This window comes from Rhizopus delemar, genomic scaffold, assembly GCF_000149305.1.
Source record: "Rhizopus delemar RA 99-880 supercont3.42 genomic scaffold, whole genome shotgun sequence".
In the NCBI taxonomy this organism is placed as follows: Eukaryota; Fungi; Mucoromycota; class Mucoromycetes; order Mucorales; family Rhizopodaceae; genus Rhizopus; species Rhizopus delemar.
The window spans coordinates 1-13,163 of record NW_027137868.1 but is presented as its reverse complement, the minus strand read 5'-3'; the positions used below and the strand labels follow the sequence as shown (position 1 = coordinate 13,163).

Genomic DNA, 13,163 nt, shown 5'->3' with positions numbered 1-13,163 from the left:
CAATAGTTTAATTACTTCATTGTCCCTTGATTCGTCAAGTAGACAGCGGCTATTGATTATCCACTATCCTTCCTTATATTCCATATCATTCTTTTAACCGATCAATTGAAATAGCGGTAAAGACCCAGACATTCAAAAAGTATAAATACCCTCAATATTTTTATTAATAAAGTCATATATAATCTTTAGTTTCACAACTATCGTCTTTTTGTAGTTTTTGTCTTCTATTTCATATTTGGCAAAACAGTGATCAGCATCATCAAAGCCCTATACGCTGAGCTTGGTCTCATTAAAGTACACTGTTTGCTGTCAGTCACTCATTGCCTAATCCTGATGCTCCTTGACCCGTTCTAACTGATGCTACGTATGCGTTTTTGTCTGAAATGGCTTCTTTTTTTCTATCAGAAAATGGAACTCCATTGATTTCAGTACGTTAATTTCTGACTGGTATGAGATATCATAGCCAAATCCAACCAGCTCCCGGTATACCTCTTTGGAAGTCTTTAAAACCCGTTCAATGACTTTTCTTTTGATTAACCGCTTCGTCACTTTGGAGACTACTGTAGGTCTACCACCTGTGTTTACTGTCCTACTTGAAAACAGCCGTCTAGAGTATCTACTAACAGTTGATTCATGTAATCCAGGCTCCTTGGAAATATCATACATTGATGTGGATGCGGTTAATGCCTGTTTGTGATCGTTTATTTTCTCCTCTGACAGCCGTTTAGGCATGCGATTGACGATAGGGTAAAAAAGAGAAATAATTTAAATAAGGGAATATAAAATTTAAAATAAAGGAATTGTAAGCGCTTTTATATACTGGCATCATTCTAATCATGTCAAGAATGTGAAAAATTATGATAGCAACCGGTTGGGTCGTATTAAAATTCGTCATTTCAAACATATGTGAACAAGTAAAAAATGTCGGATGTTCATAGTACTACCTTTAGCGATCTCAAATTCCACCAATAACCATTGCCCATATCCGATAATTGACGAGTAAATGCACTTTCCATTGAGGTACAAACAGTCAAGGTTTGGGATAGTTTGGTGCAGTACCCATGGACAACCAGCTGTAAAACCTGAATTTTGCAATTCCTTGCAGCAGTTTTTTGACCTACTGTAACTGTCGATCCAATGCATAATTTGTTTCTTGGAACACCAAAAAAAATGATTGAAGTTTGGCAGGATTTTGGTTTGCTTGATTCTACTGATTCTTCAGCAATGGCAACAGAGTCAACTACCATAATCATTCCTCGGCAATACACTAAGCTATCTGAAGGTATGTAATACTGCTAGATTGTGCTTATATATACGCAAAATAAAACTTTATTGTATGATGGGGCAAGATACTTACTTTTTCTTTTTTTTAAAAAAAATAGGAAAAATCTCTGGTGCTTTTGCTAATATGAAATCAGATGAGTGGAGAACTTGGGTTGTTGCGTTGTCACCTTTCCTTCTCAAACAAAGACTGTCAGGTGAACATTTTGTGAACTGGTTGCGGTATGTCGATGCTGTGAAGCTGGTCACTGGACCTTCCATCATAGTAGAAGACATAGATACAGCACATCTATTGATGAAAAACTTTGGCAAGATCTGTGTCGAGTTGTATGGTGAATCTATGCCTACTCCAAACATGCATATGCATCTTCATTTGAAAGAAAGCTTCCTGGACTTTGGCCCCTCATACTCTTTTTGGCTTTATGGCTTTGAACGTCTTAATGGCGATATGAAAGATATTAACATCAATTTTAAGACTGGATTTGAAACAACTTATGCTACTATGTTCATTCAAAATGTTCACACACAAGATCTAGTATATTCCTTACATTCCTTTATAAATTCAACAAAAGAAGACATGCTCCTACTAACCAAATTTATAGAAGAGATAGGTGAGGTTACGAATGACGAGAGTGGTTTAACGCCATTTGATTACTCTCGTTTCATAGACGGACCTAGCTTATTTAATTCGACAATTACTAGTAGTGAACCTCTGCCACCTACATCCTATCCTTTAAAATTCAATAAGAAGACAGAACTTATATGTCATGAACATTATGACGCTTTAAAAAATTATTATATGAACACCTATGCACCTATGACTACAAACACATACATTGATACCACAATACACTCATTCAAAAAAATCACTTTGCTTGGGCAGCTTTATCAGCCAGCAAGTGATAATTCATTATCATCATCACCATCATCATTCATTCAGGCCATTGTCGACAATCAACTGCGCATTGGTCAAATATCATATTTTTTTACTCATTCATTTGGTAACAACACTCATTACTTTGCATTTGTCAATTGGTACAGCCATGCGACCCAACATTTTCCCACTTTTGATGGTACTGGCATCCAAGTGTGGAAGAATCAGTATAAACCAGTGTCAAGGCTTAGCATACTTCCGATTCATCGCATTTATAATCCTGCTGCTGTCAAGCCATATATCGACAATAATATTCTCACTCTCTCTCTTCCAAGAAAAATTTATATGTAACAATTATGCAAAACTATTCAATCATTTATCATTATCATTATTATTATTTTATATATTTTACTAAAGAATCATTCAATAGACTACTTTTTTTTAACAAATGTTTATTCAATTTGGTAAGAGACAACAAAACAAGAAACAAAAAAAAAAAAAAGCAAACAAAAAAGTGGATGCCTATGGCATTGGGTTGGCAGCAGCAGAGGAGGAAGGACCAGAAACAGAAGTGGGGAAGCCAAGAGCAGGGGAAGAAAAAGCCCAGGAAGGGTAGTACTCATGATCGAGTTTATCTGGGAACTCCATCTCAACATTTTGCACTCTTCTTCTAATTGTTGGTGGAGCTCCCTTTTTCTTTAGTAATTCTTTGTACCCTTTCTGAAGCTCTTTGTGGAATTCCACTACCTGTAGGCAATTAAGGTATATTACAAAATGAGATTTATTGATATGTCATACTTACTCTTTCACTTCTGAATGATGGCCGTTTGACAATAAACGTACGGCCATCTTCATCTTCTGGGCCATTCTCCTCATCAGAGGTCCAATCAACCGTCAAGATCTTTTCGGCAAATGGGAACCGTGCTTGGTATGCAGCTGCGTTAGCGTTGTAAGCAACCCTCCTGTTAAGGAGTTTCTATTATAAAGTATTGATGTAAGTATTATAGGCATTTTATATTACAATTTTTAAATATCAAGTACTTACTGCATTTACGCGGCTGCGGCAGGCTGACGTTGGTGTCGTCACAGCTTTCCCATTTGCCTTATTCACCATGTAATAGAACTTACTTCTAATCATGGTGAATACTTGCGAATCAGTCAGGCCATTGAAGCGTTGGTGCTTCCTGACTTCATCGCGCAACAGATTTTTTACTTTTCTATTGGCCTTGTCGGTGATGGACTTGAGCGTATCAAACTTGATGCCATGGCCAACCAAGTATTCACGGTAGTGATCAGCTATGTGATCCTATAATGTAAGTAAAAAAAAAAGAAAAAAAAAGAAATAAAGTTATTAAATTGTATTTGCTAATTGATACTTTAATTTTAGACTTACACTACACTGCTTTTTGATCCTGTTGATCTCAGCCATATCAACATACTGCTGCCCTTGCTGTGGCTGTTGAACTGGATGCTGCTGCTGCTGCTGCTGCAGTTGTTGCTGTTGCCACATTTGAGCAAAAAACTGCATTTGAGCAGCCATCATCTCTGGTGTGAGACCAGAGGCTGCTCCGAAGGCCTCTGCACCAGTATGGCTGCCAAAGCTTGGAACAGGAGCAGAAACGAGGACAGGAGCGGACACGGGAACAGGAAAAGGAACAGAAGCAGAAGCAGAAGCGGAAACAGGAGCAGGAGCGGGAGCGGGAGCAGAAGAAAGAGAAGAAGAAGGAGAAGGAACAACAGTGGACGATGATCCAGCAATGCCCATGGAAACCCTTGCCCTTTTGGGGGCATTGCTGGGAACGTTGATGGGGGTGGCGACGCGTCTGGACATTTTTTTAGAATAAGTATAAAGAAGGAAAAAAAAGAAAAATGTCCTACAATGTTTTTTTTATATTCTTCTGTTTCTTTTGTACTCTCTTTTTTTTTTAAAAAAAAAACACTATTTGGGTTGAAGATGTTAAAGTTAACTAAAGAATAAATTTAACAATATATAAACAAGCTTTTTGAATATTCTAATAGCTGCTCTAATTTCAAAAATAGCGTTAGAACGAGCTTTCATAGTTATTAGATTTGACTGATACCGAATAGTTGTAACACTAGTAAAATGAGACTATAAAAAAAAGTATTTTTTTTCCCTTTTTTTTTTTTTTTTTTTTTTTTTAAAAAAAACAATCTTCATAAAAGGTAAGTTCTTCATATTATATATACCATATTCCTGCTCTAACGATGCTTTTACTTTAGTAAAATCATATCGGTTGCTTTCTTGATGTTTGAAATGGTCTTTATAAAGTCTCTTTCCCAGGATTATCGTTGCTTCCTTTACTTGTTGGTATAAGCTTAACTAGTGTCTTTTTTTCTTTTTTTTTCCTGTTCCATCTAAAGCAAGGTACTATTACTTCTATTACATAACCTATATAGCTAATAATTATCATAGATACATGCTGCTTCCTTTTTTATTTGCTGGTATAAGCTTAGCTAGTCTTCTGGCCTATCTAAAGAAAGGTACTATTACTTCTACTACGTATACTCAATAGCTAATAATTATTATAGATACATGCTACTTTGCTTTGGCCTTTTACTATCTCTTTCTCGCCCTTGCTTTGGTTCTTGAGTACTGATGTCTTTTCTTCTTTTGCTTTGAGTGCCCAAGTCCTTGAATCCTTGAATCTTTGAATCCTTGTGTCTTTGCATCCTTGAGCTTGGCCTTTTTTTTTTTTTTTTCTCATGAGAACCTTTTGAGTTCCACGAGATTAATTGATGTATTTTTAGATTAGTTGATGCTTTTTTGGTGACGATAGGTAAGTCAGGTAAGCTTTTAAAACACTACAAGCAAAGAAATACTGTATATTGTTATTATTATTTCATTTAAATACAGTAGGTCAAAAAACTGCTGCAAGGAATCCATTTTTCTTGGTTTTTGTAGCGCACATCCTGTTACAATGGCACAAACTGCCTCTGTTCCCACATAGTAAATCTTCTACATGTCTTGAAAAATCCGAAAGAGTTTAAGCCCTATTGGATAAGTATTGAAGGAAATATGAGATGCGCAATTTGAAAATTTGGAAAAACGAAAATTTGAACGGAATGAATTTATTTATTAATATTTAGTTGAACCTCCTTTTCTATTAATAATCTCTTGAGTTCTTTTCAAAATGTTATCTACATGCCTTTGGCAAAGTTATTTATCGAAGTCAATTCATATTTCATCAACTCGTTCCCAAAGCACATCTGTGTTCTTTGTTCTACGTTCGTAATAATTGAGCTACAACTTCAATGGATGCCATACGTGCTCGATTGAATTTAAGTCCGGGCTCTGAGCTGGCCAATCGTTAATATAGCTCTCTTGGTTACTAGATAACTAGGCTATTGTAAATTATGCCTTGTGCTTTGGGTCATTGTCATGCTAAAAGTAAATGTTGGACCAGTCGAAATTGTAGTACTTCATAGTACCACAAAGCGTAGTGTTCAAAATATGCTGGTAAACACCCGAGTACAACTTTCCATCGTAAATTCAGCAAGCATATTCTGGTCCTTCAGAGGTTATACAACACCAGGACATCAATTTGCTAGCTTCATGCTGAATTACAAAATCCAGGTCATGATGTTGAAAAAGGTCACTTGGCCTTTTCCGATAGTGATTATCACCATCAAAGCCCTATACGTTGATCTTGGTTTCATTAAAGTAAACGATTTGTTGTCAGTCAACCATTGCCCAATCCTGATGCTCCTTGTTCCATTTCAACTGATGCTACGTATGCACTTTTGTCTGAAATGGCTCCTTTTTTTCTATCAGAAAATGGAACTCCATTGATTTCAGTACGTTAATTTCTGACTGGTATGAGATATCGTAGCCAAATCCAACAGGCTCCCGGTATACCTCTTTGGAAGCCTTTAGAACCCGTTCAATGACTTTTCTTTTGATTAACCGCTTCGTCACTTCGGAGACTACTGCAGGTCTATCACCTGTGCTCACTGTCCTACTTGAAAACAACGTTATAAAGTATCTACTAACAGTTGATTCATGTAATCCAGTCTCCTTAGCAATATCATATTTTGATGTGGATCCGGTTAATGTCTGTTTGAGGTCGTTTACTTTCTCCTCTGACAGTCATTTATGCATGCGATTGACGAAAGGGTAAAAAAGAGAAATAATTTAAACAAAGGAATATAAAATTTAAAATAAAGGAATTGTAAGCACTCTTAAATATAGATAGCATTCTAATCACGTCAAAAGTGAGAAAAATTGTGATGGCAACCGGTTGGGTCGTATTAAAATTCATTATTTCAAACATATGTAAACAAGTAAAAAATACCGGATGTTTAGAATACTACCTTTAGCAGTATCAAATTCCACCAATAAACATTGCCCATATCCGATAATCGACGAATAAACGCACTTTCTATTGAGGTACAAACAGTCAAAGTTTGAGATAGTTTGGTGCAGTATCCATGGACAAGCAGCTGTAAAACATGAATTTTGCAATTCCTTGCAGCAGTTTTTTGACCTACTGTAAATAAAAAAAGCTATTTTTTATAAACCAAATCCCTATTTTTTTGTGTATATAAAGCAATATTTATTGCAATATGAATGGTTAATAAAGAAGTATATAAGCTATATGAGTGGTCTATAAAGAAGTTTATAAGGCAATATGAGTGGTTTATAAAGAACAAAAAGACAAATAAAGCATTGATTTGAAAAGTATCATTGGTCCCCAATTTTTTTCTGACGTAGAAAAGACTATGAAAAGCAGCTACCAAGATAGACGTCCTCGCACATTAAGGATTAAATCTACTTAGAACTCTGAATTATCACTCCCGTCAGTATCTGCATTAGCAGGACGTAGAATAAATAATAGAATTATAGGCCCGTAAAGTATGGCTGATATCGTCGTCGGCATAAATATGCATTCAATCACAGATTTTGATATTGCTGAACATAAAAGCATATACCTAACAATTAACGATTCGCAGAGTTTGCACAATTATTTGCAGTGGCCGCACTGCAAATAATCGTTCCAATTGGATAAAGCATATCGCAAGATTGAACATTTTTTGGTTAACAGATATTTATGGGTTTTGGAGAAAAGATGTAACTTTCGTTGTATTGGTCATTTTTGAATTTTGAAAAAAGATTTAGGTGCGAAAAAAATAAAGAAATTTATCGATATTTTTGTTTTTTTTGTAGGGTAAATATTCATAAAGTTATTCACGTTTTAAAAAAGTGTCTGTTTTTTTACAGATGATCTTTTTTTGGTAAGCCTGTTCCCCTCTACTGTTGAAAGACCGATGTCTTCTTTTTTTATTTTTGAAGGCAAAATGCGGAAATCAAAAGCATTTTGCGATTATTTTGTTCAGAAGAATACATATTAGGAACGTGGTTTGTGATTTTTAGCTTAAATCATTACGAACGTGTTACAGAACATAGAAAAATAATCGTGTTTGGGAAAAAAATGACCTGGTAAAAAAAGACTTAGTAAAAAAAAAAAGACGAAGTTAAAAAAAAAAGACGAAGTTAAAAAAAGAAAAGAAAAGAGTATAGCTATAAAAAGTTCATTGTTCAAATGAAAACAGTACTCTAACAACAAATATACTTTATAGAAATGCAAATGCTATTACATTATAAAAAAAGAATACGTGTATATTCTAAAAGAATAAAAAATAAAGAAGCTCTGCTAACATTTTGTTACAAGGCAGTTATAATTAACAAATACATACAAAACACTTTTGTTTATCAAGTCAATAGATTGCTTTATTATTTTTTATGACAAATACAGTAGTTACAAAAACTATTGCAACGCGAGTTCAAATCTCGCACCGAGACCAACATCTCTCCAACGATTCAACATATCAGTGTAAAATTATAGTCATTTGTAAAACTGCATCTTGGCTCTTATGAGACATCACGGCTTATGGCTTTCCTTTGCTAGTCATGGAGATACTGTCCAATTAATATCACATTTTTAAAAATAGCCATATTTCATTAATTGTATTATTTAACTTCAAAACGTGTATGACACCATTTGCTTTAATAGCTGCATCTATTCTTCCTAGCATGCTGTTGAGATACCTTTGGCAAATATATTTGTTAAATATATTTCATTTTACGTATAATTTTTGTCATTAACGGTCCAGACTTGTCGCATGTGTCTTAAATGTACTCAGTAGCAACATAAGTGAATGTCATACGTGCTCCACAGCTTTTAAATTTGGGATTTGTGATAAGCAGTATCATGACCTCAGGTCTCTCAGATCCCCAGTCGGGTCTCCGAAACTTACATATCGGAAATTGAAATGTTTAGGTATAGTGCTCTAACCTATGAAATACTTCACTTTTACAAAAAGTAAAGTGCGATCGGGTCTCTGATATCCAATGTATCCTTTGTATACTTTGATAACCAATAAAGTGCTTGAAAAGCTTTTTTATGCAACTCAGCTTTGCTGTAAGAGAAAAAAAAGGGGAGTGACAGGGCAAGTACAAGAAGTCCTTTGACGTTTCATATAAAAGCCAAATTTCTAATATTGATTGGTGCATACGGTAAGCTACATTATTGTGACAAATATCGGTTGTTAGGGATTGGATCCTCATATCAACAATTGAAAAATATACACTTTCTTTTTTGGCAACTAATTGCCAATTTTGCAAACATATCTCTTCTACTATTTGTTAAGCATTTCAATTGAACAATGCGTTGAAGAAAAATAGCCGATTATAGTTGACATTGATAAATACATGTCTTAATACAAGATCATAAGTAAAATACGAGTTTATTTAAATAAGATTATACAATTGTTTCCAAGTAAGCATACTCTATTAGAATATGTATTGTATTAATGATAGTTCTTTGATAAGAAGTACCAATCAAGATAACAAGATATTTTCTGTTGTCAGTAACCCAATCTAATGTCAGGAATATTGCTAATCTTTCATATAATTGAAATAACACCTAAAATAACGTTATTCAAATCAGTGAGTAATTCCCAGAATAAAAGGTAATCTATGACAGACATACAAAAGAACAAATGAAAAGTTTTCATAATCATAATTAGAGATAACACTTGCTAAAGTACCTGAAGATTAGAAGAACGCTTACAATAGAAGATATCAAGCCACTCATTCAATAAGATATAAATACTTGCCTTCAATTAGAGTAATTTTTACTTTAACTTAAACTGAAATAAAGATCAGTCTCAAAAAGTACCTACATTGCTCTTTGTTTTTGCTTTTATCTCTTACTTGGTTATTATTACTACTATACGACACAATGAGTCACGATTCAAACGCTGGTCCTTCTACTAGAGATAATGATATCGCTCTTCCAGATGCTGAACATTATGAAGACATGATTCGAGCCAGGCTAGCAATGGATAAAAATACGCAAATGGTCATTGCTGAAAATCAAACATATCGTCCCAAGAACACGACTGCTGCTTATAAATCTAAGCAAAGAGAATGGTTTGTAAGTTAAAAGCTATATGTTATAAAGATTGTTTGGGTGATGATTTCTAAATTGTTTGAAATTGAAAATAGGAATGGTGCGCCAATAAAGAAAAAGTTGCGGATGGTACTATTGTTTATGACGCAAAGCTAGCTTTCTTTCTCAAAGACTATGTTTTGACCCGTGGAAACAAATTCAAGAAAAATGCAGATGGATCACCCGCACCATTGGGTAGGGAATCAGTCCTTGCTTATGTAAAAGCTGTGGTTGATTTATACCATCAACAGGTAGAAGCAGGATTCAATAAGCATACAATGGCAAGAGGACCTATCGTGAAGCGCTTTCTTGACACTCATACCAAAAAGGAAGCAAGACGCAAAAGAACCGAATATGAGGATCGTGGGAAAAATACTTTGAATGATGGCTATACAGATCAAGAATTGCTTCGAATCAATCAGTATTTTTTGATTCAAAACAACATCTTTTCTTTGAGAAACAAAGTCTGCTTTTCTATGAGCCATGCCATGCTTATGCGTAGTGAGACTGCTCTTGGAACACAGCTGCCAGATTTATTCATCATGGAACTCAAAAATCAAGGCCCCTCTACTTGCTTTGCTATAGTAGCCACTATAACATTTGGTAAGACTAATAAGGATGGCAAGATTCAATATGGTTCTGCTCTTCGCCATAGGGATGTTGAAGTTTGTCCACATGGCGCTTTTGCTCAATATTTTTTTTCCTTGTTCCATCATCAAAACCTACCATTTCCAAACTTCTCGACTCGCCGTGATTGGTATGATACTTATTTGTTTCCAAACACTACAGGGGATGGGTCAATTACCTATAGTGAACAAGCCAAGATTTATAAACAAGTGCTTAGGTATTGCGGTGTTCATTCAAGCAAGCTCACTCACATCAACAGAAAGAGTGCCATTAATATGGTTGCAAATGAAGGTGTCTCTGGAGACCAACAGAGACAAGTTGGACGTTGGGGTAGCGATAGAATGGTTGGTTGCTATTTAAGTGGCCTTCCTGTTGATGCCATTAAAGTGCTGGCCGGGTTCACTACTCGTAAGGGTGATTACTTCATCAATCGTGGTTCAATTGAGCCATCAGAAGAATTGCGCAAAATGGTGTTTCCTTGGATTGAATATTGGAGAGAGAAGTTTTACAGGAAGGAAGTTGAAGACGATATTGCTGGGCCAAACTTTTTAGATTTAATGGATTATTTAAGAACAGTTTTTTTGCAGGTAAGGATTATTTTTTTTACAAATCAAGTCATAATGCTTACGATATCTAATTATTTTTATCTTAGGACTCAGTGGTGTTGAAGGGAAAATACCCCGGAAGCTTTATTTGGTCCCACAGCATCTTTGATACTGATATTTACAAAGACTATGAAGAGCGTCTTTCATCTGCAATCGCTGCCAACGATGAGAAGTTCAAAATGAGCCAACATCTGGAAGTTTTGTTACCTGAAGTCGCAGCAGCTATGAAGACAGGGTTTGACTCAATGAATGCTATGCTGAACATAGTCCAATCTCAGAATCAACTTACTTTGAATGCAGTCAAGCAATTGGAAGCAGAAAACCGAACCATGCTCGCTGATTCTTTTTTGCAAATCTCAAACATGCTAAGACAAGGTGATGAGAATACACAAATTCAACAAACATCAACCATCCTTCCTTCCTCTTCTGTTCCGCTGTCATCTATTCCTTCCCCAAGTGCTGCTAACTCAAGAGGTCTACCATCATTCAAAATGAGTAGAAGTTTGATAAGCGTGACAGATGTATGGCGAGAATACTCTGTTGGTCTTGCTGGAAAGCCATCTATCAAGTCTATGGAAGAGCAGTACGGTGCAGATTGGCGCAAAGTAGACAACAGAACCGAGTCTAGGTTCTTTACTAGACGTCTTCCACTGTACAAGAAAATAGAGTCGCTGTCAAATGAAAGAGGTATAAGCTGTGAAGAAGCTGCACAATTTCTTGAATTCAGAAGAGTTTCTGACAAGCTTTCTATCAACCAAATGTGCAAGTTAGTCGCAGATAATCAGATTTAATTATTGAAATGTTTTTTGTTTACTATTGAATTAATAATAAAGTAATTTATTACAAATATATCATTCAAATGAAAGCGTTAAAGTATCAGCAGGAAAGCGGGATTTAAAATTTTCCAGAAACAAAGTATTTCACCATCCGTCCCTTCCCCCCAAAAAAATGAGGGGACCGCGTCGGAGACACTGCTATTCTTGAAAAAATACCCTCACAGTATTAATATAGCGTACCCTATGCTCTTTTCATTATATAATTGTCGATCGAGATGTATGTTTATGCTCAATGTCCGGTCAAAAGTAAATCTGTGTTTTGTGCCATTCGAAGCATTTCGATGTATACAGGTAGGTTACACCAAGAATATGTTGATGTACTTCCAAATTCAATATCCAACCGCAAGCTTGATATGCATATCCAGGGCCTCATAAAGATCTGCGTCTCCATAAAGTTAAAACAGGCCCGCCATGCTTCACTGTAAGGTCGAGGTGATATGGTCGCAATATGTTGCTTGATCTTGTCCAATAGTATTTGACGCCATCGGTGCCCCAAATACTATATTTTGTTTCATTGGAGAATACTGCCTGTCTTCATCGATCAACACTCCAATCCTTATATCCTTTTGCCTATGCCAAGCTATTTTAAATATACTTAATTGTTAAAAGTAGCTGCTTTTTCTGTAGCTTTGCATGGACATTGTGATATTGGGTGAGTAGTTTGTAGTCGATTAAAAGTAAAAATAAAGTGTAAACAGGAAACTGATAATCGATGAGACTCTTGAACCTCTTTATTGAGTGAAGACAGGAGAGAGAGCTCATTAAATACAAACTACGTCTGATTTTATAAAATTAATAATTGAAGAACCGAAGTTGCGCAATGTAAATTACTAAAGTTGTTTATGAGTACTGATGGCTATATAACACTACGTGTTATATAGAGGTAGCTTTAAATTATATGACATGGAGATCTTGAGTAATCTCACACGACATTTGAGTATTTAATAAGGAAAATACGACAGACATTCTTTTTTTTCAGGATGTTTACTGCAGTGATATAAGACATAGAGAGTCCTAGCTCCATTAGCCTGAGGAACTTGCCTCTAGCTGTCTGTATATCTCCTTTGAGCATCAATAATCCAACGTACTTTCTAGTTAATATAGGAGGAACCACAGGATGGACGCCTTTGCATGCTTTATCAGTCTTTAAAAACTTCTTTACGTAACGGTCTACTATTGATGAATGTATTCCAAAAATATCTATAATTTCTGTGCATGATCTACTTTCAAAAACAGCTAATCTAATGTTGACTTGCTTGCTGTAGGGTGTGGGCGTTAGCAGATTATACGTATAAGACGTGAATACATAAACAATAGAAAGATGAATTAAATTGAACGAACATGAAGCCGCTTGAATAATGATCACAAAGCATACGCCAAGGGTAGTTGGCATAAATCAAAATGAACAAGGTTAGCCCTAGGAATACAGAGAATTTTACAACTCAAATGGCGCGATCCAGTTTTCGAA

The 13,163-nt window shown here is 35.5% G+C and overlaps 6 protein-coding genes across 6 annotated transcripts; 3 read left to right on the top strand and 3 right to left on the bottom strand.

Annotated features, from left to right (window-relative positions):
* Nucleotides 1-324: 324 nt before the first annotated feature.
* On the bottom strand, nucleotides 325-732 carry RO3G_17352 (uncharacterized protein; the record flags this gene model as incomplete). Its single annotated transcript, XM_067671936.1, has 2 exons — nucleotides 325-360; nucleotides 433-732. The coding sequence occupies 2 exons, from the start codon at nucleotides 730-732 to the stop codon at nucleotides 325-327; spliced, it is 336 nt and encodes a 111-aa protein (XP_067528037.1).
* A 438-nt stretch (nucleotides 733-1,170) lies between these two features.
* On the top strand, nucleotides 1,171-2,506 carry RO3G_17351 (uncharacterized protein; the record flags this gene model as incomplete). The annotated part of the gene is made up of 2 exons (XM_067671935.1): nucleotides 1,171-1,282; nucleotides 1,383-2,506. The coding sequence occupies 2 exons, from the start codon at nucleotides 1,171-1,173 to the stop codon at nucleotides 2,504-2,506; spliced, it is 1,236 nt and encodes a 411-aa protein (XP_067528036.1).
* A 430-nt stretch (nucleotides 2,507-2,936) lies between these two features.
* RO3G_17350 (uncharacterized protein) lies at nucleotides 2,937-3,986 on the bottom strand (the record flags this gene model as incomplete). Its single annotated transcript, XM_067671934.1, has 3 exons — nucleotides 2,937-3,131; nucleotides 3,201-3,461; nucleotides 3,549-3,986. 3 exons carry the CDS (start codon nucleotides 3,984-3,986, stop codon nucleotides 2,937-2,939), a joined length of 894 nt encoding a protein of 297 aa, XP_067528035.1.
* A 1,544-nt stretch (nucleotides 3,987-5,530) lies between these two features.
* On the top strand, nucleotides 5,531-6,669 carry RO3G_17349 (uncharacterized protein; the record flags this gene model as incomplete). The annotated part of the gene is made up of 6 exons (XM_067671933.1): nucleotides 5,531-5,564; nucleotides 5,593-5,837; nucleotides 6,007-6,290; nucleotides 6,341-6,345; nucleotides 6,390-6,457; nucleotides 6,574-6,669. The coding sequence occupies 6 exons, from the start codon at nucleotides 5,531-5,533 to the stop codon at nucleotides 6,667-6,669; spliced, it is 732 nt and encodes a 243-aa protein (XP_067528034.1).
* Nucleotides 6,670-9,417: 2,748 nt separating this feature from the next.
* Nucleotides 9,418-11,650, top strand: RO3G_17348 (uncharacterized protein; the record flags this gene model as incomplete). The annotated part of the gene is made up of 3 exons (XM_067671932.1): nucleotides 9,418-9,612; nucleotides 9,684-10,841; nucleotides 10,907-11,650. The coding sequence occupies 3 exons, from the start codon at nucleotides 9,418-9,420 to the stop codon at nucleotides 11,648-11,650; spliced, it is 2,097 nt and encodes a 698-aa protein (XP_067528033.1).
* A 274-nt stretch (nucleotides 11,651-11,924) lies between these two features.
* RO3G_17347 (uncharacterized protein) lies at nucleotides 11,925-13,088 on the bottom strand (the record flags this gene model as incomplete). Its single annotated transcript, XM_067671931.1, has 3 exons — nucleotides 11,925-12,194; nucleotides 12,684-12,868; nucleotides 12,920-13,088. 3 exons carry the CDS (start codon nucleotides 13,086-13,088, stop codon nucleotides 11,925-11,927), a joined length of 624 nt encoding a protein of 207 aa, XP_067528032.1.
* Nucleotides 13,089-13,163: the final 75 nt, after the last annotated feature.